General features: G+C 33.5%; 3 protein-coding genes across 5 annotated transcripts; 1 reads left to right on the forward strand and 2 right to left on the reverse strand.

Annotated features, from left to right (window-relative positions):
- Positions 1-7,334: 7,334 nt before the first annotated feature.
- LOC107909983 (uncharacterized) lies at positions 7,335-9,343 on the reverse strand. Its single transcript, XM_016837712.2, has 4 exons — positions 9,000-9,343; positions 8,520-8,614; positions 8,070-8,194; positions 7,335-7,660 (listed from the first exon to the last, which is right to left on the reverse strand). Exons 1-4 carry the CDS (start codon positions 9,219-9,221, stop codon positions 7,623-7,625), a joined length of 480 nt encoding a protein of 159 aa, XP_016693201.1. The 5' UTR covers positions 9,222-9,343; the 3' UTR covers positions 7,335-7,622.
- A 142-nt stretch (positions 9,344-9,485) lies between these two features.
- On the forward strand, positions 9,486-15,748 carry LOC107909982 (aldo-keto reductase family 4 member C10). 3 transcript variants are annotated; one of them, XM_041088256.1, is made up of 4 exons: positions 10,795-11,099; positions 11,808-12,378; positions 13,492-13,746; positions 15,200-15,748. In XM_041088256.1, exons 2-4 carry the CDS (start codon positions 11,821-11,823, stop codon positions 15,458-15,460), a joined length of 1,074 nt encoding a protein of 357 aa, XP_040944190.1. In that variant the 5' UTR covers positions 10,795-11,099; positions 11,808-11,820; the 3' UTR covers positions 15,461-15,748. The 3 variants fall into 3 exon arrangements, with proteins under 3 accessions (XP_016693198.2, XP_040944190.1, XP_016693199.2); XM_016837710.2 differs by lacking the exon at positions 10,795-11,099 and adding an exon at positions 11,127-11,495; XM_016837709.2 differs by having other exon boundaries at positions 9,486-12,378.
- Positions 15,749-20,146: 4,398 nt separating this feature from the next.
- Positions 20,147-23,793, reverse strand: LOC107909981 (phytosulfokine receptor 1-like). The gene is given in 2 exon segments (XM_016837708.2): positions 20,147-21,974; positions 21,977-23,793. Coding segments are annotated over 2 exon segments (3,036 nt in total). The 5' UTR covers positions 23,469-23,793; the 3' UTR covers positions 20,147-20,430.
- Between the last annotated feature and the right edge of the window lie 867 nt (positions 23,794-24,660).

Here is a 24,660-nt window from a genome sequence, read left to right on the forward strand (position 1 = left end):
AGCAAAGAATCGAAAACGTTAAAATGTTTGCAAAAGGGGAGGCTCAACACAATAGGTGATGTTCTGACAAGGGACACAACGTCGCCATGATAAGCCAGCCGTGTCCCAACTTTATTACTAATTTTGTAAATATTGTAAAGTTTTGTGAGTTTTGAATTTTTAAGTTGTAATTTTTTATTTTTAGTTTTAGTTAGAGTAGAAATAAAGTTTTAGGGAGCGAAAGTGTTCTTAAAGGTGCCTAGGGTGATTGGGCACAAATCGAGCAGCCTGATACTACCCGAAAAGGCAGTTTTTGAGACTTCCAGGCCGTGTTGCAACACAACTACCCCTATGTTGCAACACAAAATTTCGAAGCTTGAGAATTTAAAAATTCCATGTTATGTCACGACACAGACCCCACTGTGTTGCAACATAAAACTTTGAAGTAAAATTATTGAAAATCTAATTTTTGTGTCACGACATGCATAGCCTATGTTGCAACACACAACTTCAAACTCAAAAACCTGGAAATGAGGGCATCGTGTCGCAACGCGCACCCCTATGTCGTGTCATGCTATCGGGATTCTATAATTTCTATCCCGTCCTTGTGCGCGACTTGTCAAATTTCCTCTATATACCAAATGATTTTTACCCTAAATATCACTTTCAAAACACCTTAAACAACCACAAAAAGACCCTCTTAGGCAGTCATACTCCCTCCTTCCATCGCTAGTTGAGATTTCGTGATTTTAACCTCGATTCTTCTACCAATCTTCTTTTTTCTCTATTAGTTTCCATTATGTTGTTCCTTCTTTTGGTTGTCGTCTATTTTGTAGGTACAAAGTGCCGCTTGTTGGTTCAGAGAACAACCTGACACGAGAGAACCCACAAGCTAACAAAGTTAAACGTTCTAATTTGATTTTCTGTTATAAAACATGTTTGTGTAATTTAATGTTTCATTAGCTTGATTAAATCTATTCAATGGAACCTCGAAAAGGACGATGGACTACAGAGGCACCGAGCAAAATTGATGTCAACCATTTCCACAAATCAAAAGTGGAACGAGATTCTTTACAGATGAATGGTTCTAAGAATAGAGGTTCGATCCCTTGTTGATTGAATGTGATGCAATATGGGAATTGGTGGAATTCCTATTGGATATGGTGCCCTGAGTGTAGTATATTTGTTTGTAAACTTGTAAATTCTTTTCGAATAGATTGATTAATAAAACAAATTCATTCATTACACTAATATACTTTGTATTATTATCCTCAAATGGTTTTTGCACACAAAGCAAAATGGGAGCAAATGTTTTTCATTAGTTGTCTAACATTAAAACTAATATTAAACGGTATTACGTGGTCGGATCATAATACAGGAAGATAACTTGTATTAGTAGACGAACCTAAATATGTCCTTAGTCTAATTGAAAATGAGAAAATCGATTGAAATACTAATATGTCGTCTATCAAGTCCAATTGGGGAGATGCTTTGTCTTGGGCATCGAAACATATGACTCCTAGAAGATAGAGACATAGATGTAACTGACTAGACTGATAGTACATCAGACTGAACCTAAGAAGAATAGATCCAGAATCTGTTTATGGATTTATTCACTTGTGATGTTTATGGTTTGACATACCTAAATCCTGAGTGGATGATGGCTATGTATGTGTGACTCTTACACTTTGATATAACTAAAATCCTAAGTTCAAATAGATAAGGAACTGAAAGCTGGTGTGTTGGGTGTACGACTTCCGCAGTATGTAGCATCATTCACAATAATAAAATTCATAGTTTGAGATATGAGTAAATGATATCCTCTGTTGGCATTACATGGTTGATGAAAAGTAAACGTGGTCATGGGTTATTCATCTTTGTGATGGGTGACTTGATCAATATATGATAGTGATTACCTTTTCATGAAGGAAAATGTAATGGTTACCATTAGATAAAATAAGATCATATTGAGAGAACGAATATTATCCCAAAGAGATTAAAGATATCATATGAGGGTAACACACTTGAATGTGTGCATAATGTGCGGAGTCTTGAATTCCCACTCGTCCCAAATGAGAGAACATGACCGCTAGTGTCCAGCGTGCCGTATGAGTTAGCACCAAACATGAACCTACGTTGAGTCTCGAAAGGCCACCCGAATTCTACTAGGATACGCACCAATATAGATATTCGAGAGAGGGACAACCAATAGAGGCTATGCGAGTACTGTAGAAACCTATGGCATACGAAGGCAACATGTTTTGTACTGAGGGGTATGTTGGGTCGTCAACCTCGATAGCATTCATTTTTTTCAACGATATAAAATTTATTACAATACTTACCTTTTTTGTTTAAAATTTTTTTTTATTTTATTAAAAATTGCATGCCAACTGTATTTATAGTTGTATTTATCATTTTCAATTTATCAAGGAATTCAACTTTTCAAATTTACGTATAATTTACATCACAATTTAAGAAAGAAAAATATGAGTTGCAATACAAATATACCAAAAAAATTATCATTTCTTTATTGATGTCGTTTATATTTACACCACAATTAGTAAATTAAAAATACATCATCGGCATCATTGGGCTGAATGTGTGCCTCCCGACAGTGGCTGACAGGTGCGTGTAGAATTTCTACACACAACTAGTAGCATTGATTCCTCCACTAGATCGTGACAATCATCCTCGTCTTCTTCATGTTCACCTCTACCTCTACCTTCATGTTCATATTCATCTCCATCGTCGTCTTTGTCTTCATCTCCACCCTCGGCTTTATCTTTGTCCCCATTGCTTTCCTTCATAATGGAGTGCGGTGCCATCCTAGCCACCCATTATGTGTCATCCACTCCATGAGAAGATGGTGTCGTCGATAACTCAACCCAATAAAACAATATAGTGATGGGTGTTTGTGACACTACTGATGTCACAAAACTCGGATACGTCAGCTTTGACCTGGGCATTGTCACTAGCAGTGATGACTAGATCGGTGTTAGTATCGACGTTGTTATCAGTGATAGGACATGCGTCGGCATCTGACTCAACATTTGCATCGGCATCGATGTCAGCATGGGGTGTAGAATACATGGGACGTTAGTGCCCTGAAATGTGTACCTGCGGTGGGGGTAGAAACATGGATTTATGGTGGTCCGTAATATGGTGATTGTGAAAAAAAATACGGGGTTAGTAAAATGAACAAGAATAAGTGGAGTATGTTGACTGGGATGTGGCGCAGACATAGGTGGTGCTTCTTTAGTCAAAGCCGATGACAAACCCAACTTGCAACCACGTCCGGACCTACACTGCTGGGGCGATCGTCGTTCACTCTTCTGACGAAGTTGCCTACTTCTCGTCTTAATAGATAGCAGATATGGCTTACTCGCGAGTCTGAACCATGACAAGTACTCCAAACAGGTCATCGTGTCCGTTAAGAAAAACGGTTCACGGATGGGTAAGAATTCCATCATACGATCCCAAGTGTCAATGTACTCATTGTGAATATCTCACCAATTCTCGTTGTTTTTTCCCCATAGGTCCACCTTGTATAATTCATCCATGTTTCGCTGTGGCGGTGGAATTTGTTGCCTCCACTCGAATTGTTGAATTACTCGATTCAATTCATGCATTTCCACCATCATGTACACTATCAACGATACCTTCGCATCCCACATACTTCGATTGTCCAAAGTATTCTATTATATCTAGCTCGACATACGACATCCATTTAAACTATAGTGCATAATTGTAAATTGTATTATGTACAAAATGTTATTTAAAAGTCATTGCATAATTATTATAGGTTGGAAAAAATAAGTAACTAATCTTGGCTTCCGAGCATTGATTTAACAGCAACCTGATATCTTCGAGCTGGTCGGGTAGTCCCACATAACTCGACTCATGGTTCTACCTATAGAATCGATATGTTAATTCAAACTTATAATAAATAAACAACGTTTAATATACAAACTACACATTTATTAAGAAACAATTTTTACCTTGTCACCAATGGGAACATGTATGGGTCATTCACTTGGGGACATAGAAATAGTAGTCGCCACAAGGCCCACGACTACAGCAGGAGCAGGCAACCACCGATTGACATCTTATCTGGTTTCGTCGCTCGACACAACTCCCGGTACAATGTGGCCAACACGGCTGATCCCCAACTTAGTCCTCCGTATTCTTTTAAGTCGACTAAGTGTAATAGCCACCTTATGTGTACCAAAATTTGAGATTTATTGGGCATTAAAATGCCCCTGATTAACCTCAGAACGAATGCTCGGGCGTATTGTTCTTTAACGACGTCAGTCGTATTCAGAGGAAACTCTTCAAAGTTGATTTCCAACCACTTTATCACTATCTAACCCTTGAAACTTGTTCGAGACCTTCCCCAAAAATGCCACGAAAAGGTCCTCTTTACTTGGAATGACTGCTAACCCTGTGACGACTGGCCCATCAATGGGTAAATCGAGTTGTAAAGCTATCTCCTCGAGTGTGATTGTATACTCGTCGCATAGAAGATAGAAAGTGTGTGTCTCAGGCATCCATCTTTCCACCAACGAGCTAATGAGTGTAAGATTGAGTTTGCAACCCTCGAGCATACGAGACGTATGCAAGAATCCAGCGTCTTGCAAGTAACTACGAATTTCGGTGATTAGGCCATTTGACAAATTGTGTATGAATCCCTCCAAAACATGATCATCCGCCTATTTATATCAACAACAAAAATTCATTTAAAATATTTTAAAAAATAAAAAATTTTCAATTTAACTTAATTGAAAATAACGAAATTTAAAATTTTGTCTTACCATTATCACTTGAGAGAAGGAAATGTGCTTGTCCTCGAAATGAATCAGAGAGGTTGTCATTCGTGAAAACTTAATCAAAACGAATAAAATACGAAATAATTAAAAATATATATTTTTAAATGAGCGTATAGAAAATTTTAGAATAGAACTTAAGAAAAATGATAGAACTAAGAGAGTTGAGATATTAGAAAGAATTGAGAAAGTTGGATTTGAGTGAAAAAAATAAACTTGCATGGTTATTTATAGAAAAAAATTGACTGTTGGGGCCATTTTATTTTATTTATTTTTTACCGTTGCCTACCAACGTTCAAAAAGCCATTGTAATTGACCATTAGAGGAAAGCGCGACCAACTTTCTCTCTCTAAAAGGGGTCTACTTTTTTAAATTAAAAAAATGACCTAAAAAGTCAAATAATTTTTTTTGAAATATATGCCTAATTTGGCCTATTATAATATATTTTTTAAATAATTAACATAATAGATATTAAAAAATTTAATATAATTAATAATATTAATATTTAATAACAAAAAAATAACTTTCTGTTCACTATTTATAATTTTGAAGTTGGTACATTTAAGATAGATAGATAGTCTTCGTTATATGCACCACTACTATACGTTGTCACCGACTTTAACATCTTATTATGCTTCATAATCAACCTCAGCATCTTATTATGCTCCGCCATTGACAGCATCATCTCTAACTTCTGTCATCATTTTATACAGTGTCACCGAGTAGAGAGCTACTAGATCTAATACTTATAATTTTTCATTTAGATTGATTTAATAAAATTCTATTATTATAATTAATATCTTTTGTATATTGTTTTTAATGATTTTTGCACGCAAAGTAAAATAAAAATAAATATTAATTTATTAGTTATCTAACATTTAACTAATACTAAATGTAATTACATGGACGAGTTGTAATGCGAGAATACACTTATATTAGTAGATAATTTAAAGATACTTTTAGTCTAATCGAAATTAAGCAAGATGATTCAAAGACTATATCTATCAAGTTCAAATGTGGATGGTATTATTTTAAATATCAGAGCAGACGACTTCCAAAAAATTGAGACATATCAACTAGACTTGGAGCTACTTTTATACATTTAAAAAAAAGGCTTAAGGGTATAAAAAAACCCTCAAACTTTTACAAAAAAAGCAATTAAGTCTCTCTCTCTCTTTTTTTTGCACTCAATTGAATACTTAAACTTTCAAAATGAATCCAAAAAGCCTTCAAACTTCTTCAAAAAAAAAAGCAATTAAACCCCTGCGCCTTTTTCACTTAATTGGGTATTTGAACTTTTAAAATGCATCAAAAAGACCCTCAATTTTTTTAAAAAAAAAGTAATTAACCCCCTACTCTTATTAAAAATTATAAATCATAAAAATAATAAATTTTAGAAAAATTATTAAATTTTAATAAAATATAAAAAGTTATAATTTTTTTATAAAAATTGTAAAAAATAAAAAAAATTGTAAAATTTTTTAAAAATCATAAAAAATTAATAACCCGTAGTTTTTTTCAATTAAAGTCATCATGTGTTGCAATACAGCGTGACATGTGGCGGAAAGTAATAAAAAATAAAAATCAATAAAAGTTATAGAAAAATTATAAAATTCTTCTTTTGGTACAATAACTTTTATAATTTTTTTATGAAATTTATATTTTTTTACATTTTGTATAATTTTCTTATGACTTTATAAATTTTATAATTTTTTATATTTCTATATATTTTATAACTTTTACAATTTTTTATATATATTTTTTATGATTTTTATATTTTTCTTCTAATTTTTAATAAATTTTTAATATTTAAATTTTTATTAAAATTTAATAATATTTTTATCTTTTTATTGATTTTAATTTTTAATAAATTTTTTTCTAATTTTAAATAAAAGCAGGGGTTTAAATTTTTTTTTTGAAAAGTTTGAGAGTTTTTTTTTATGTATTTTGAAAGTTCAAGTACCTAATTGAGTGTAAAAAAAGTAGGGGCTTAATTGTTTTTTTTTGAAAAGGTTTGAGGGCCTTTTTAATATATTTTAAAAGTTTTATTATTTTTTTAAAGTTTGAGGGCTTTTTGAAAGATTAAGGGTCTGTTTGATTGCCAGTAAAATATTTTCCGTAAAATGATTTCTGGAAAATGCTTTACTTTTCTGTAAAATGATTTACTGAAAAATATTTTCTGGTGTTTGATTGAATCTGTGTAAAATATTTTCTGCTGTTTGACAGATTTCCTGAAAATATTTTCCGGAAAAGTTGTTTTTACATATATTAATATATATTAATAAATTTTTATATTTTAAATTATTTTTACATATATTGCAATGATTTATTTATAATAATACTCAATTATTAAGCTACAATATTAATGGTTATAAATTGAAAAAAACTAATATCAAATAAATTATTTGTAATTGTGTTAAAAAACAAGTATTGAATAATTATAAATTGCTTCGAAACCACAATGAGTACTAGAAATAATATTATCCAAATACATAATTAGTAGTACAGCACATAGTAACAACATTGTCCAAGTGCATAATATTACACCACATAAAAGTATCAATATCTTGATACAACATGCGGTGTCTTGATTCTTTCTCTATTTATGAAGTTTATTTATGAAGTTTACTTGTACAAGAGATGTCTGAAAATGCGTAGAACTAGAAGAAAAAAACAAAAATCAGAAACAACGTTGTTACTTCCTGTCATAATGAATCTTTTATCAGTTGAACTGGCTCTTTGATGAAACATTTTCCTTTGTTTTCTGAATCTTCAAAACCACCATAGGCACGATTCATAGTCCTCCTGTTCCTAGGTAACCTAGACCTCTTGTATTCCGCAGGTCTCAAGTGAGGAATCTGCACATTGAGTAATACCATGTACATCAGGAAGATAGAATATTATGATCAAATGAGAAAATAAACATGCTAAATATCAGTTAGCAAAGTGAAACATGATAGTAAGCAATGGAATTTAAGCTGATTTGTTTGACTTCTATGGCATAGTCCATGAACATCATAAGTAAGAATTGATGCTATGTCTGCATACGAAAGTTAAATTTTACATTTTATTCACTCCTTCGCATCTGGAAATCATTCGTATACAAATTTGTTCTGTTTCAGGAAATATCCAGAGTTGCAATGTAAATCATCATGCAAGTCTAAGCATACTCAGCAACCAAAGACGACTGTGCTCAATTTGATATGTGAACATTAGTTGCTCAAACAATCTCATAACAAGGGTACTAAAAAACCAGAACATTCATACCTTCAGGGTGAGCCATTTTCTGCATAGCAGTCGGAGCAATCATGATAGGCATTGAAATCTTGAATCCCAGGACAGTGGTGGTCATGTCAATCTTGTTAACATCAATAAGAATGCGGGGTCGAAACCTATCATAAAATAAATGAACCATAATAATTAAATGAAAAGATAAAACTAAAACTACTATATAATGCACAAAGAAAAAAGATTGCCAGAAAACTTGGAAGTATGGTCAAATATGAACAATAAACACCAGAAATTAAGCAACGGGTTAAAGCAATAAAACTCCATAAGAATCAGTATTTGGAAGGAGAAGAAGTAGAATTTATTGAAGTTGTGGAGAACCCCCAAGCAAATAAAACACAATAGATGATATGTACAAAGTAACAGATTCAAAATCAGCAAAGAACAGCAGAAAAACCAAGTATGCAAATAATTTAAGGGAAGACATACTTCTCTTTCCACTCCCAAACTCGTTTTTCAAATTCATCTCTGCCCAATTCTATCCCTTTTATTCCTTCAGAAGCCAACATTCTTTCCACAACCAACTGGGAAAAGAAAAGTAAAATAGGTTCAATTATATATTCCCATTCAACAGGATACAACATATACACTCATTCTCTACACAGAACATTATGTATAAAGAGGGCAGAATATAAATCAACAACAAAGATGGAAACATTATATTTACAAAAGATTACTAGAGATAATACAACCATAAAGATCAATCCTTTTTCCAGAAAACATTATATCGAACATTATATCGAATACACAAACGGCCACAGAAATATTACTTTGATTACAAAGCCTATTAATCAAAGTTGAAAAAATTACAACATCAGGCTCAACACCTAACTTCAGCATTTTCCCCAAAACAGAAAACCCAAAATCAATTCGACCTAATTGACAAAAGCAATTAATCGAGATGCTCACAGAATAAACATCATGGGAAACGCCTAATAATTCCATCTGGCTACACATAGAAACAACAATGACATAATGTTTCATTCTAACAATGGTTGCAAATAATTTAGTGAATTCCACAATTGAAGGCTTTGGGTACTTTTCAATCATCTTATTGAACAAACTCAAAGCATGATCAACATTATCGAAGCAGTGGTCTGTTTTTCCCTTTCCTCTAACAGGCATGGACATGGGTTTCTTACTTAGGCAGTCGATGTGGGTAGCAATGGTGTTAGAAGAAGAAGAAAAAGAGGGGAAATTAGAAAGATGGCTTCCAGCATTAACAATCGAACGAAGAATAAAAGAAGAATGAAGCTTACCCATCATTTGAAAGCAGAAATGGCAGCGACAGTAGCAGCCAAAAAGAAATGAAAAATAAACGGAGCATAAAAGCAAAAAAAGAAATGAAAAATAAACGAAGTAACCGTCGAAAAATAGAATTGCAACGTACCAGCAGCGGTTTCCAGTTCTGAACCAAAATGAAGCTTTCAAGAATGAAAATTTGAAGGAATGAAGGGAGAAGAATGGATGAAGGAAGCTTACTGGATGAAGGGAGAAGAATGCATGAGAGCTAAATGTCTTACGGAGATTGAATCGGTAAGACAATTTCCCAAAATTGTAAGGTATTTTCCCGTGTTTTGGAGTTGATTTTCCAAAAGGAAAATATTTTCCTCCAATCAAACACTGAAAAATGGGGAAAACCAATTCTGGAAAATATTTTCCCCCTATCAAACAGACCCTAAGTTAAAAAAAAGGGGATAAACTTCAGCTATTTGGCAGCACAAATTTCTCGTTTACATTGCATGCATTAAGAAGGATTGAATTTGTGATATTCATCAGATCTATTTAGTGAACTTCTCCTTGAGCTGGTTGTTGATCGTAGGACATCATTCTTAGGGTAAACATAATAAACACAGATTTTTCTGTTTCATCCGCTAAAATCACATCAATCTGAAATATGGTTTTGGAATCAATGCAGCTTTTACAAAGGATTGGTGACTTGATGAATATCGGAGATGATAAATATTCAGAATCTGATCTGAAATGGAAAAAGATATTAATTATGTAACAGATCATTTATTTGTTGGATTTGCAGCAAAAACCAAAGTTCCCATTTCACACACATAGATGTTGAGAAAATCAAGCCATACAATTTCTTCTTCTGTACTTGCCAGTCAAACTAAGTAGGTAAGTTTGAGTAAAAGCGTGGTAGTTTTAAAACAATTTCTCATACTTCCTTTTCACCCTTATTAATTTTTCTTCCTTTCTATTCTTGGCTGTACATATTTGGAGCTTTTCTTTGCCACTTTGTATAAAATCTATCACTGTTCTTCTGCAAATTTGTCCAATGGTTACCATCACTTTCACTTAATAATTTGATGAAAAATTAAATAAAAAAACCGGAGATGGGAAACACAACAAAAGCAGCTTTTCTGATTACATGTTCCAGGATATGACTGCTTCTTTTGTTTTACTTACAGTGACCATTGTGTTTTTTATGTTTATATGGTTCTTACAGAGACAAAAAGGAAGAGATTCCAAATAAAGTTTGTTTGACCTGTAGGAAATGTGCTTTCAACTAAACCATCATTTGGAACTTCAGAACAACATTGTGATTACTGCTGCCACCTCCCCTCCACTCTACTGTCTGTGCCTTCACCTGTCTCCATAAATGGAATGCCAACTCTTCACTTGGACCAATATCACTTATAAAACACCCTATGAGTATTGATAATTGAAGAAATCAAATAATAACTTCGTTACCCTTTTACTGGTACCAAACTGTAATCCTTAGGATACTGTCCCAACACCCTAGTCTACCCATTGGTTAGAACTTACCAAGTCCTATCACAACGAATATTCTCACGTTGAAACCAATAGATATGGCTTAAACAGAACCAGAACAGTATCTGAAAATAAAAAATTAATAAAAGAAATTGAATTTCAATGACACAATTCAAAAGAGATACTGGGAGCAATGTCCAATGAATGTAGTTGTGATTTGTGAAGTTGGGTGCTTGGTAGGTGGTGGGTAGGGTTCATTTGAGACAACCCCTTTCTTCCAGTTAGGTACATACATAGCCCTTCATTTTTCTTTTTCTTTTTCTTTTTCTTTTATATTCCTATTAAAATTTTCAACGTAATGATCTAACTCACTATTATTTTATATTTGACCTTTTGTCTTTTGTCTAAAATAGATAGACAGATTCATAAATTTGAATACTGTGTATATAAAAAATATGTTATAATTATATACACATACTCCAGGCTACAAGTAAAAGAGTGCTGTTTTATCTCTTGAGGGGGGTGTTTTAGTTTATAAGTTTATTTTGCTTCCCTGTGTTGCCATTGTTGACCTTGATCCTCTCTTTTGAAGTTCTGCATCATACGCTTTTTTTCCATACACATAGTAGGAAAAAAAGAAAAGTCCTTGGTATTTGGTGGCTGTGGTCTGAATTTTTTGAGGTTTGTTTATTACTTTTCTTTTAATATATAGTTTGATTTCGGATCAATTGTAATGGATAAACAGCAGCTGAGTTCTTTTTTAGTATTTGAAGTGAAGTCTTGGTTTTTTTAATAAAGAATGTTCTTTTAGTATTCTTGCTGATTTGGGTTGTCTTGTTTTTGAGATTTTAGTAGTGGGTTTTTGGTTTGATTTCCATATCTTACCGCAATCCTTTGAAATCGGGTTTTTTTCTCTTTGTTTGTTGGAAACTTTAGAGTTGAAATCTTGCTCCCCCCTAACCCCCTTTTTTGATTCTTGGTTCGTGGGTCAAGAAAATCAAGGGAAATGAAAGGGAAAACTGGGAATTTCTTTGTGTTGAATACTGGAGCTAAAATTCCAGCCATTGGGCTAGGAACATGGCAGAGTGGAGGAGACCTCTGCGTTGATGCTGTGAAAACAGCATTGTCGGTCGGTTACCGCCATATAGATTGTGCACATCTTTATGGCAATGAGGTTGAAGTTGGGGAAGCTTTGGCTGAAGCCTTCAAAGGTTCTTTGAAAAGAGAAGATGTTTTCTTAACCTCTAAGCTTTATTGTACTATGAATTCATTAAATAAGATTGAGAATTATGTTAAGGTGTCTCTTAAGAACCTTGGGGTCTCCTACTTGGATCTTTATTTGATGCATTGGCCTGAGATCTCGGCTTTTGGAGATGCAACCGATCCTCCTTCAAAGTCAGGGAGCGAGCGTAGGCAGTTTTTGAGTCGGCTGAAGAAGGTGTGGAAGGCAATGGAAGCGTTAGTCGAATCGGGTTTGGTTAGAGCTATTGGTGTAAGCAATTTCAGTGTGCCTCAGATCAAAGAACTGCTTAAATTCACAAAAATTGTACCTGCAGTTAACCAGGTTTGATAGAGATCACCTTTTCTTTCTTTTTTTTTCTTAAATTTGAATTCATTCTAATTTCAGTTATTCCTGCATAAAAAAGAATTGTCATTTGCTTTGATTTATTAATAACTTCACCGTGAATTAAATTCATTACTAGTTAGAGATCCAGCCATTGAGTTTCTTCTATTTAATTATCTTGCAGTGATTCAGTCTAATGAACATGTATGATGATATATGCACCTTGGTTTGCATAAAATTACTCTCAGAATGTTTGAATATATGGTATGCAAAACTCTAGGCAAACTTTTAGTACTTGATGCACAAGAATCTTTGTTTATTACTTGATAGTCACTGTAATCAAAAGTGGAAACCGACCACATCCAGCATGGATTATCTACTATCATGTGAAAGCACATAATTTTGAGCAATCCCTTGCTTGTACCTTGAGGAATGCATTTTGCTTGGAACTTAGTTTTTTGTACGCAGCATCTTACTACTAGAGTTTATATTTGCTAAACATGTTACCTTCTATTTAAATTATGTAAATTTTCCTTTACATGAGTTTTATTCAACCATGTTTTTGCTTTGTGAACCAGAAATATGATTCATCTGATTGACTACGTTAGTAGCTGCTAAAGTCTCTTGTCACCTTGCATACCACTTAAAACAAACGAAGAAAAAGGCTTTTGTAATTGATTGCCTCGAAATTTGACTGAAATAAAATGTTGATGATTCGATTGTTTTAATTAACTTGAGAGGGAAAAAGATTATGATTGCATGTACATGTGATTCTATATTATGCTTTTCCTTTTTTAGTAGTTTTTTTTTTCTTTTCCATGACTCGATACCATCTACGCAAACTCTCATTCTTGCTATTGTTTTACTGTTATTGAAATAGTGTTCAAATATTAGGCTCGAATCCTATGCATGCAAAATAGTGCTTGTTCATCTTGTAATACTTTTCCAGTTATGAGACCTTTGTTCTTATAGTTGTCATCTTTTTTCTTTAATTTATTTAAAACATCAGTTCACAGCAAAGTTAGTTGATTACTTTTCCTTTTCTGAAACCTGAACTCTGTATCTGGTGAAAGTCATCAGCAACATGTATGATTGATTTGACATTATTTATAGGTGGAGTTGCATCCTTTTTGGAGACAAGATGAACTGGTGAAGTTTTGCCAATCGAAAGGTATCCATGTGTCTGCTCACACACCTTTGGGAGTACCTACTTCAAGTCCCGGAGTGTCTGATAGTGGATCGGGTGGGGAAGATGAACCTGGAACTCCTCGCATTTCATTTAGGAGGTCTCGATCAGTACATGGACCAATGTTGAAATTGTCAGTTGTTGGAGAGATAGCAGATAGGCACAAAAAGACACCCGAACAGGTATGCTAATGAATGACTTTGAAATATGCCACCGATATGTTTTGTGTAGTCAACTGCTTAAAAGTTGGCGTATGAAATATTTCCCACGTGACCAACCTAGGATTAAACTTGAGCTTGCCTCACAAACTTGATAAGTTTTAAGCTTCAAAATGAACTCGTACAGAGATGAAACTTGGTAAAATTTGGTCAAGTGAAGTCTGAATAGAACTTGCCTCGCCTCATTTAGTTTCACTTTGCTCAATAAATTTGACCACGCTCCATTTGTACCATGTGTTGATAATGCATTTATCATTTTCAAGCTGTTGTACCATTACTGAGAAAGGAAAGCAGATTGCATGAAGTAATGACTATAATTTGCCCAGACACAGGAAGTTGCATGTCTTTCATGGTTATATGTAACCATGAAAAGCAATATCTTTATTATTAAAACCGAGTTCATATAATTGTCGGTAAACCCCTGAATAACTAGTAAAGAAGTATATCTCTAGGAAAAGTACTAATATTATGGTGAGTATCTTTCGGTTTAACTTCCACATATGGCTATACCAGAGAATTTCCAATTGTCAACTACCACCAAACCCATTAGCTGGTTTTCAATCACTTTTTCCTTTTCCGTTTCCACCAAACACCAAATAAAGAGCGGATTCACGGAATAGCTCTTCAATCGGGTCAATAAGCTTTAAAGCAAGCCTACAATTATACGTTATCCTTACATCTAGTGAACTTCTGAGTTTAGTGAGCGGTGGAACAAACCTTATTTCTAGGCACTTTATGCATTCCAACTAAAAACAAAATACAAAAGAAAAGGGAAAGGGAAAAATGTGGATAGAAATAGCTAATAAAGGGCTCTGTGTTAATAACCCAATCAATTGTTAGAAAATATATTATATTACCTTCATTGATAATAGATAAAAACATTGCTCGTATGTTATTGTTTCAATTTCCTGAGTGGTCCAAGGATTTAAAGGATTGGAATCGAGAAATGCATGTTAAATGCACTTATAATGGTGTTCAATCGCGTAGACCTTAAATGTGATAATGTGCATTGTGGATATGCTGAGCAGTAAGCAAGTAGTAGTAAGTTGATTGCCCTTTTAAGTTTTTCTTTAGCATCAAGATGTGATGATTGGAACTGAATAATGCTTTTGATCAGGACCTTCTGATCTTGGATATTTTGTGTACTTAGAGCTTCATGTGTATGATAGTGCATTATTTTATCTTGGCTCAGTTCAAGGTTCTCTTAATAAAATGTAACAATGGCTTGAATACCCTATGAGCATTACCCTGGTTATTTAGCTAAAGCAAGAAATGCTTCATCCTAGAACATCCGTTTTCAGTTGACTTATTGCCCTTAAAAGCCACGATATGCTTCCTGTCCTAACATGCTATGTTTAACTAGTCTAGCAGTTCTAACGATTCTAAATCATGTGGTTGTGCTTTGCTCCTTTTGTAGGTAATCCTACGGTGGGGTTTTCAAAGAGGAACCAGTGTTCTACCATGTAGCTTAAAGCCTGACAGGATAAAGCAAAATATCGACATATTCAATTGGTCACTGTCGGACGATGAATGGAAACGGTTGAATCAGATTGAACCGCAGGTATGTTTATTTGGAGATGGTCCTCTAAACAATCTCTCAGGCAGAGGTCTGATGTTCGGTAGCGGTCCCCTTCAAGCTGTGCACGAGATAGAAGATGATGCAGAATCCAACGCCTAAATCCGTGCAAGCTTGTCAGTTTTTTTAAGATAAAAATGTCCCATTTACATTCAATCCATGTGGATGGGCGGTTTATTATATAATTGATGCTCCCCCGTTGTTTGCAATACTTTTAGAGTTCATGGATGATGAATAGAAAGTCAATGAAAGACATTATTAGTATAATATGAGCGTAGTTAGTGGCAGGGTTTTCCTTATAAACAAAACAAAAAAGGTGTTTCATATATTTCTGCAAGCGTGTCTTTGTATGTAAACATCATGAAATGTCAATTATCAATGATTTTTTTTTCCGAAAAGATGTCACTCTTGTTTTAAGTTATTGTGTGGATTTTGATTGTAGATGGCCCAAACTATACTTGTCAAAGATAATTTTATTTGACATTTTTTTTAATTACATGGTCAATGCTTTAATTCCAATTCTGGTTTTGGTATGAATTGTTAAGTGGTTTTTCTGGATCAATCTCCACCATGACTTTAGTTCTAAAATCCAAAGTATCTTAATCAGAAGGTGAAACATCAAATTGAAAGAGTGATATATGCTGCCTTTTTCCTTAAAGCATCTATATTGGACACATCCAAGAATTGAGATATGATCTTCTAAAAACTCATCAAATATGTATACGACACTCACGCTCAAGTATGAGTAAGATAAGCTAATATGGATATTAAAAAGCAAATGAAGGGTATTAGCAATGGTAGTGAAATGTTGGTGGTCTAGCTTCTTCCATGGATAAAAGTATCTTGGAGACCCTTATATTAGGAGTTGGATTGCATTTTGTCTCATTTACTAAAAAGTGGGTAAATTAGCCCTTGTACGTTATATTAAGGAACAAAATGATCCTTTTGTTAAAAACTGGTCCCTATAAGTCAGCATGAGGTATACGTGGCAGGCATGTATAACTCACACTAGTTTTTAATATTAGAAATGGATGAAATTTTTAACAAAATTATCGAGTTTATTCTTTGATATAATATACAATGACTAATTTACCAAAATTTTTAGTAAAATGTGTAAAATGTAATTTGACTTTTAATACAAGAGTCTCCATGAGGTGAGGTGAAGATGAACATTTTGGTGAGTTGGTAAATGTAGAGAGTTTAGGCATGGTGAATCGTGCCATCAATTCAATGGGTATTTGGAATTAATACTTTAGAGGTGAGTTAGATGTTTCAGAATTCCAAATATCAGATTAGCTGTTGAATGCATGCAAAGAATTGTCTTGTTTCAGAACCAATTGCTGCCAAAACCATTGACTACTTTCCTTGCATACACGTCTATCACATTCACCGGTTTCAATGTCTTTGGTATCTGTCCGATGATGTGTTGAATTGAAGATGATGAATTTATTAGTGTGGGAACGTTGAATGATTTATTGAAGAAAAAATGGCATCTGATTTGTTAAACTACAGGGCAAATGAGCAGTTAACCAACTTTAACTACACTCCAATCAATCTCCATATTTTCTCTTACTCTTTTCAACAAGGTTGTTAACATAATCCTTCCAGTTTTTTTTTCTTCTTATGTAAACCTCCTTTTTCCATTTACAAATGCTGCTGACTTTTGGGTTTTGGGTTAAATATTTCTACTATTTTATAATTTACACATTTTAATATTTGTATATGGCGTAGGTTTGAATATGAAAGTAAAACTTCCTAAATGTATTTAAAATAAAAAGTCAACCAAGCCTTAGTATTCTTGAGTTTTATTCGTGTTTTATCATTTATAATTACGATGTATGACTTTTCAATCTTAACATGTGCATATGTCATGGATGGGTTTGTTCGGTTCTTTTCGATTCTTCATTTATCGTGCTTACTACTAATTTAATTTTATGCTGTAATTATTTAGACATACCACCAAAGACTAAAATGACTTTGCTATTGGATCAAATGATAGTTGAAATGTAGATCGATCTGACACGAAGAATGAAAAATAAAATATAAATAGTTATTTTTTTATAGAACATAATTCAATGGTAATTTTCTGTAGTTTATTGGTAGGAATAAAATACAATTTTATTTAAATATAAACAGAATTTCATATATACAGTGGTTGTGTTATATAAATACATAATTTTATATAAATGGTTTATTTTACTCGAAATATTTATAATAAATTAATATAGTAATGGAAATGTTAGTATTGCTGAATTGTTTGATGAATAAAAATGCATATACTAATTTGAAGATCACTAGATAAATAGCTGTTTTTGATAAGAGAGATTAGATATGCAGGGCTTAACTTCAGTCTATTATTGGAACCAACTCTTCTTTTTTATATAAAAATAATTAATTACAAATATATGATAAAAACAAATTAATTATGAAAAAGGATGTTTGTTCCCGTAACCGTGTGATACATTGGTATGACAAAAAAAAAGTAAAAAAAATATTTTCTTAATTGGTGTCATCAATGTGTCAGGTGACACCCCCTTGATTAAATAAAAAAAATTTGGTTATAGGAATTAAATGTAAGGAAAAGATATTAATGCATTAAATATGTGGTGTTGGAATTACAAATTAGTATTTTTTTTTAATTTTTTTAGTTTTTTATCAGATTTTTTTAAAACAATTAACTGGTGCTGCCAATATGTCAAGTGGCAACACAATTTTTTTTCACTTTTTTAGCTTTTTTTTTAGTTAAATTTTTAAAAATTTACCGGTACCATCAATGTATCAGACGACATTAAAATTATTATGGCAAATACCTCAATTTTGTAATTAATTTGTTCTTCATTCTAATTTTTATAATTAATTAATTTTTTAATAAAAAAACCCCCGAAATCACTTATTTTTTACATCTTTGTGTGTGTCATCATTGTTGTTTAAGATATAGATACAAATTTTATGTTAACGTTACCCTAATTCAGCAAAGAAAATAATGCTTCTTCTTGCCGTTAATCAATAACCACCACAAAAGCACTTTTAACATATCCCTAAAAAATAAATAAAGAATGGAGGAAAACTGTAACTAAAAAATTCATAACAATAAAATATAGTCAGTCATACGTATCTAAAATGCAAATATCACATTTTCTTTCATTGCCAAAATATTGGCAGAATAACATAAAAACTAAACTCCCAACTCATATTTTCTATAACTGCCTTGCTAATTAATATAATAATAGGTTTGGTTATTATTATAATGTGTTTGATTGAGTTAATGTCAATCATTACCCTATAAAATTATCAAAATCTATTTCTTTACAAAGTAATAAATATTATTTTAAAAATATTTATATTTTTTTTATATTTGATAAATCTAAAAAACATACATGTAATAAAAATTATGAGTTGTGATGCAGTGGTTGTTCACCTCATCTTTTAACCATTATGTTGGGAGTATCTCTCCTCATAGAGTTGGAGCACATCCAATGGCTAACCATTTACCCATTGGACAATACTAGCCACAAGTGAATAATTTCAACTAAAATATCTCAACTTTTTCATTTCAACTAAAAATACATTTAAATTTATTTATATAAATATTTTTCGTGCATATCGTGAATGTGTGGCAATCTAACAATCTCTTTTTCCTAGTTTAGTTTCTGTTGGTTTTCTCTTTTCTTTTTAGTTTTGTGAAAAGAAACAGATGCAAGAATGAACCAACTTGACCCAAAAGAGAATTCAACAACTTGATGGCAAAAGGCAAGCCCCCTGCCCGAATTGACCCGCCACCCTTTCCTATTTTAATAATTTTGAAACTATTACCTCGTACTCTAAACTATTCGCCGGCCCACTTTCATTTGATTTATTAACAATTTTTTTTCGCTTTGGAATTTAATCATTTAATATTTTAAATTTGTCATAATAATTTATTTAGCTCCTAAATTTATATAAAAAAATATTTTAACCCTCCATTTAATTTTCACCCTTTTTTCAGCCTTTAAACTTACGTTTTTTTGTTAAATCTTCTTAAAATGGATGAAAAATTAACATTTTTTAACTTTCTTGACGTGGCATACTCGTGAATGCCACGTTAGTATTTAATTAATCTTTTAAAACTTTAAAAATTAAAAATATATAAATTATTTAAAAAAATTAAAAAACATTAAAATTATTTAAAAAGTATAAACTATATTTTTAATAATTTTTAAATTTTAAAAAATTAATTAAATACTAACATGGCATCTGTATGGCAATCCACATATATGCCACACTAGCAAAGTTAACAAACCCTAACTTTTTCATCCATTTTAGGTTGATTTGATAAAAAAAAATGCAAATTTAAAAGCTAAAAGAGGCAAAAAAGAAAAGTTAAATGTAGAGTTAAATGACCTCTTTTGTAAAGTTGGAGGGCAAAAAAATTATTATGCCTTAAAAGTTTTATAGAAGGGAATTTTAATTAGGTTTGGCCACATAGTCAAACCTGAAAATGACATAAAAATGAGAACAAGTTGGCCCTTAGTCAGCTATAAACATTTTACCAAAATTTGTCTTCACAAGCCTACAGTGGACCCAAAATTTTCTTTAATTCAAGTATTTCCCAACTTTTGACCAAGTAATTGCTGCTTATTAATGTCAAATGGTTGATTGTACTGGATGCAGCCCCACGTCATTTCAACCTTATATTCTAACTTAACCCAACAACCAAGTTTTCTTTACCAACAAACCATTACGACAAATACACCAAGTAGGAAAGCATAGGACCATGCAAAACAGCAAAAGAAGGCATAACATTCAATGGAAAAAAAAATCTTCACATTTCGTATCACCATTACATACAAAAGAATTATATGTATTTTACATGTTTGGAAACAAACATTTTGTTGTTCGATTGTGAAAACTTACAAAGTGAATCATAAAAATGCTTGTTGCTTTCTGTAAGAGTTCTCCATGTTGGAGAGCAGCAGAATCCGATACACCACATATCTGGAGTAATATTTACAACAGGATGACATTACTATGAAAAACTACCAATTTTCTGCTGCTGCTTCTAGCTGTACAACCGGAGTTTCATGTAGTTGCGTTCAAACACTAGATAACGATGTCACTTTGTCAAGCCAATAAACTAGCTGCTGCGTTGTAGGCCTAATTTTAGGGCTTTCGTTTAAACAAAGGCAAGCGATTTCAAGAACCCGCAACATTTCCTTATCATGCTGCTTGCCATAGATAAACGGGTCAAAAACCTCACTCTCCTTGTTTTCCATCTTCATGCGAATCACCCAAGAGATCAAATCCCGGGTACCTTTTGGCTTGCACATATCCATGGGCCTTTTCCCGGTCAGAAGCTCCAAAAGCACTACCCCGAAACTGTACACATCACCTTTATAGGTTGCAACTGAAGCTTGTCCGTACTCAGGAGGAATGTAGCCTAATGTCCCTACCAGATCAGTGGTTACATGGGTATCATAGGGAAGTATGAGCCTTGCGAGACCAAAATCGGCCAAGTGAGCTTTAAAATTCTCATCTAAAAGAATGTTACTTGACTTTATATCTCTGTGAAGAATATGAGGTTCACATGACTGGTGCAAATAAGCTAGACCCCTAGCTGCCCCTTGTGCGATTTTCAGCCTTGTTTCCCAACTGAGCAAGGATGGTCCATCAACCTTCTCATGCAACCAATAGTCCAAGCTACCATTCTCCATGTAAGAATATATTAAGAGCCTGTCATTTTTATGCATGCAATATCCTTGTAGATGGACAAGATTTGGATGCTGAGCTCTTGAAAGTGCTTCAACTTCAGCACGGAATTCTCTATCCATCTGACCACAATCACCAGAAAGCCGTTTAATGGCAACCTTACGACCATCTGGGAGAGTGCCTCTATAAACCAGACCAAAACCACCACAACCGATGATATTTGCTTGGTCAAAATTGTTGGTTGATTCCAAAAGGTCATCAATGCAAAGCTCCTTGTAGGATTCCCAATTTTGGAAGAGCACCACTAGCCTTGAACTGAGTTCTTCTAAATTTTTATCATTGGTGTCAGGCTCCTCTTTCTCGGGATCGACCTCGTTGCGTTTATGTGTACGCAGAACAAACAAATACATAAGGCCAATCAAAAGGGCTGTCCCAAATATGATTCCAACAACCATTCCAATGATGATATCTTTGTTCTTTCTTGATCTTTTTGGAGACACATGTTCACTTGTATTATCTTGACAACTGAACCGATGATCACCACAAAGATTGTTTCCTTCAAAGCTTGAATTCGGGAATGTCTGAAATTGACCTCCAGAAGGAATCTTCCCATAAAGTCGATTGTAGGCAACATTAAAGATAGACAGAAAACTGAGACTTTCCAGTGAAGGTGGTATGGTCCCAGTTAAGTCATTATGTGATAGATCCAGAATCTCCAAGCTGCTCATCTCAGACAAATTTTCCGGAATCGGTCCAGAGAGATTATTGAATTTCAAATCAAAAACAATAAGCTTTTTCAGATTCCCGAACTCAGGCCAAACTGGTCCACTAAGAAAGTTGTGACCAAGTTCAAGTGTTGGTGGAAAACTCCAAATTTGATTATACTGCAATCCCCTCGCACTTTCATTCCTTTTCATGAAAAAGGGAAATCTGGTGAAGGTTCCTCCAGTGAGATATTTCCATGAATGAGGCTCGGTAATTCAGTTAAACTCTTAGGGATCTCTCCAGTAAACGAATTGTTCGATAAGTCCAAGTAAAACAGATCCCTATAGCTTCCCAACCATGGTGGAAGTGCTCCATTCAGATGGTTCCATGACAAATCCAACAACTGCAATGAAGAAATCTTGCTCAACCATTGGGGAATTGAACCTCTAAGTTGACAGCTTGCAATAACAAGAACCTTCAACTTTTCAAAGTGCAGATTAGGATCATCAGGTAATGTTTCAACAGGGAAATTCAAGGTGAGAACCAAAGCAGTTAGGTTCCTACACTGCTGCAGAATTTGAAGAGCAGAGGAAAGATTATGGAGGCTCGAATTCGAGAGGGAAAGATAAGAGAGGCTATGGAATTGTTTGAAGCTCTCAGGGATTTGGCCACTGAAATTATTGCGGGCAAGGTTGACATCTTGCAATTGTCTGCATAAGGGAAGATTATCAGGCACAGGCCCAGTGAACTTATTGGTAGCCAAATCCAGAGAATTCAAAGTAACCATAGCAGAGCAATTAAGATATATAGAACCCTCCAATGAATTATTCCTCAAATTCAGCAAACTAACGGTTGGAGAATTGGACAGTGAACTGGGAATTCCACCACTAAAGTTATTTGAATTTGCTATAAGATACTGAAATCTCTTTAGCTCACTAAACACATCCGGGATCTCTCCAGAAAAATTATTTGAAGAAATATCTAAACGAACAAGATTAGAGAGATTAGCAATACCAGGACTAAGTTTCCCACCCAAGTTGTTATCTTGAAGCCCCAGACGTCTCAAATTTTGAAGCTGAAAGATGTCTTCAGTCACCACACCAGTGAGTTGATTTGTGCCAAGATACAGTTCCTCCAAGGAAGAACATTTTCCAAGCCCTGGTGAAATATTACCAGAGAAATAGTTCACTGCCAAACTAAGGAACCCAATTCCGGTGGAGTTAACACATATATGGGAAGGAAGGGAACCCTTCAAGGAATTGGCAGAGACGTTAAGACTTCGAATTGAAGGCAGATTGATGCTTTCTGGGATTAGTCCAGAGAAGTCATTATAGCTCAAGTCAAGTTGCTCTAAATTCGGCATATGAAACAAAGAAAGTGGCAATGAATCTTTAAGGAAATTGTGGGAAAGATTGAGAGTTTTAAGCTGATCCAAACCAGACAAAGAATCAGATAATTTGCCTGATAACCTTTTATTGGGCAGTACCAACTTGATTACTCTACCAGCAGACGGAGGATCACAGGTTATGCCTTCCCACTCACAACAATCAGCAGAGGAATTTGTCGTCCAACCTTCAAGTGTTTTTGTCAAATTGCCCATGAAATACCGGAGAGCAGTCCAGTCCTTTTGATTGCATGTCAGGTTTTGAGAGCTGAGAAACTGAGGTTGCAACAACAACCCAAGAATAATAACCATAGCCCAGCAGCCTTGAGCCCCCATATCAACAACAAGAGAGCAGCTTTGTATGCTGAGGACGAGAAACAAGCAAACCCCTTTAACCAAAGAAGAATTTTTCCGATGTGGGTTGAGAGAGGGTGAAAGCTCAAAACAGAAGAGATGAGATGAAGGAAAAGGGAAAGGAAGAGCAAAATGGTGGCTTTGACTTCAACACGGATTTGGCCATACCACGGATTTCAATTGTCAAATGAGTGAAATTGAGATTGCCTTTTGTTTTGCTTCTCTATTCTCATATTGGGGGATTTTTTTATTTATTTAGACTTTAGAGGTTGCTTTGCGCCATTAAAGCCGTTGGCATATGGAAAGCACACAACTATCCGATGGGTTAACCGGTAAACTGTTGGTATCACTGGCGATGGCCGGTCAGCTCACAGATGTCCTTTGGATTTTATAAAGAAAAAAAATATTTTCTTAACTTTTGACTACTTATTTTTTTATTACAATTTAGTCTGACTTTGTGAATTTCTAAATTAATCAGCTATATTTTTATTATTCAAAATTAAAAAAAAAACTAAAGGGAAATAAATGAGAAACTTTTATTTATTGAATTCTCTTTGATGTTTAATGTGGATATATCCCTATTATATGTGTGAATATTAATATTTTAATTGTACAATATAAAAAAATATTGAAAAAATTTCCCTTATACTCTTACAAATTAGGATAAGAACAAAATTAAACCTAAAGCAGCCTAATTAAAGGGCAGCAAAGTTTGGTAATCACTAATGACATTTATTAGGGAAATAGCCTAAATGCCTCCCAAGAAAACTATATATAGGATGAGAAAATTTCATATAGGATGAGAAAATTTCCATGTAAAAATATGCTTAAATGCAAAATTGTTAAGCTATATCAATTGTAGGTCTTTTCCTCATAAATTACATTTAAACTATCAACTTCATCTTATTTTACTCTAAAACATAATATAATTCAATAAAAATGTAACACATAATATATTTTTATAAGATGTTGTACACTTTTACGGTAAAATAAGATAGAACTTATATTTTATGTACCATTTTTACTTCCAATAAAATTTTAGGTACTTAAATGAGAAATGTGATATAATTTGGGAACAATGGTATAGTTAGCCTAAAAATATAATTATTAAAAATTTATATAAAAATTAAAGATTAGACTATTTAGATGATCTCCTTTTAATGCATTCTTGTTT

Source organism: Gossypium hirsutum, chromosome D02, assembly GCF_007990345.1.
Source record: "Gossypium hirsutum isolate 1008001.06 chromosome D02, Gossypium_hirsutum_v2.1, whole genome shotgun sequence".
NCBI lineage: Eukaryota > Viridiplantae > Streptophyta > Magnoliopsida > Malvales > Malvaceae > Gossypium > Gossypium hirsutum.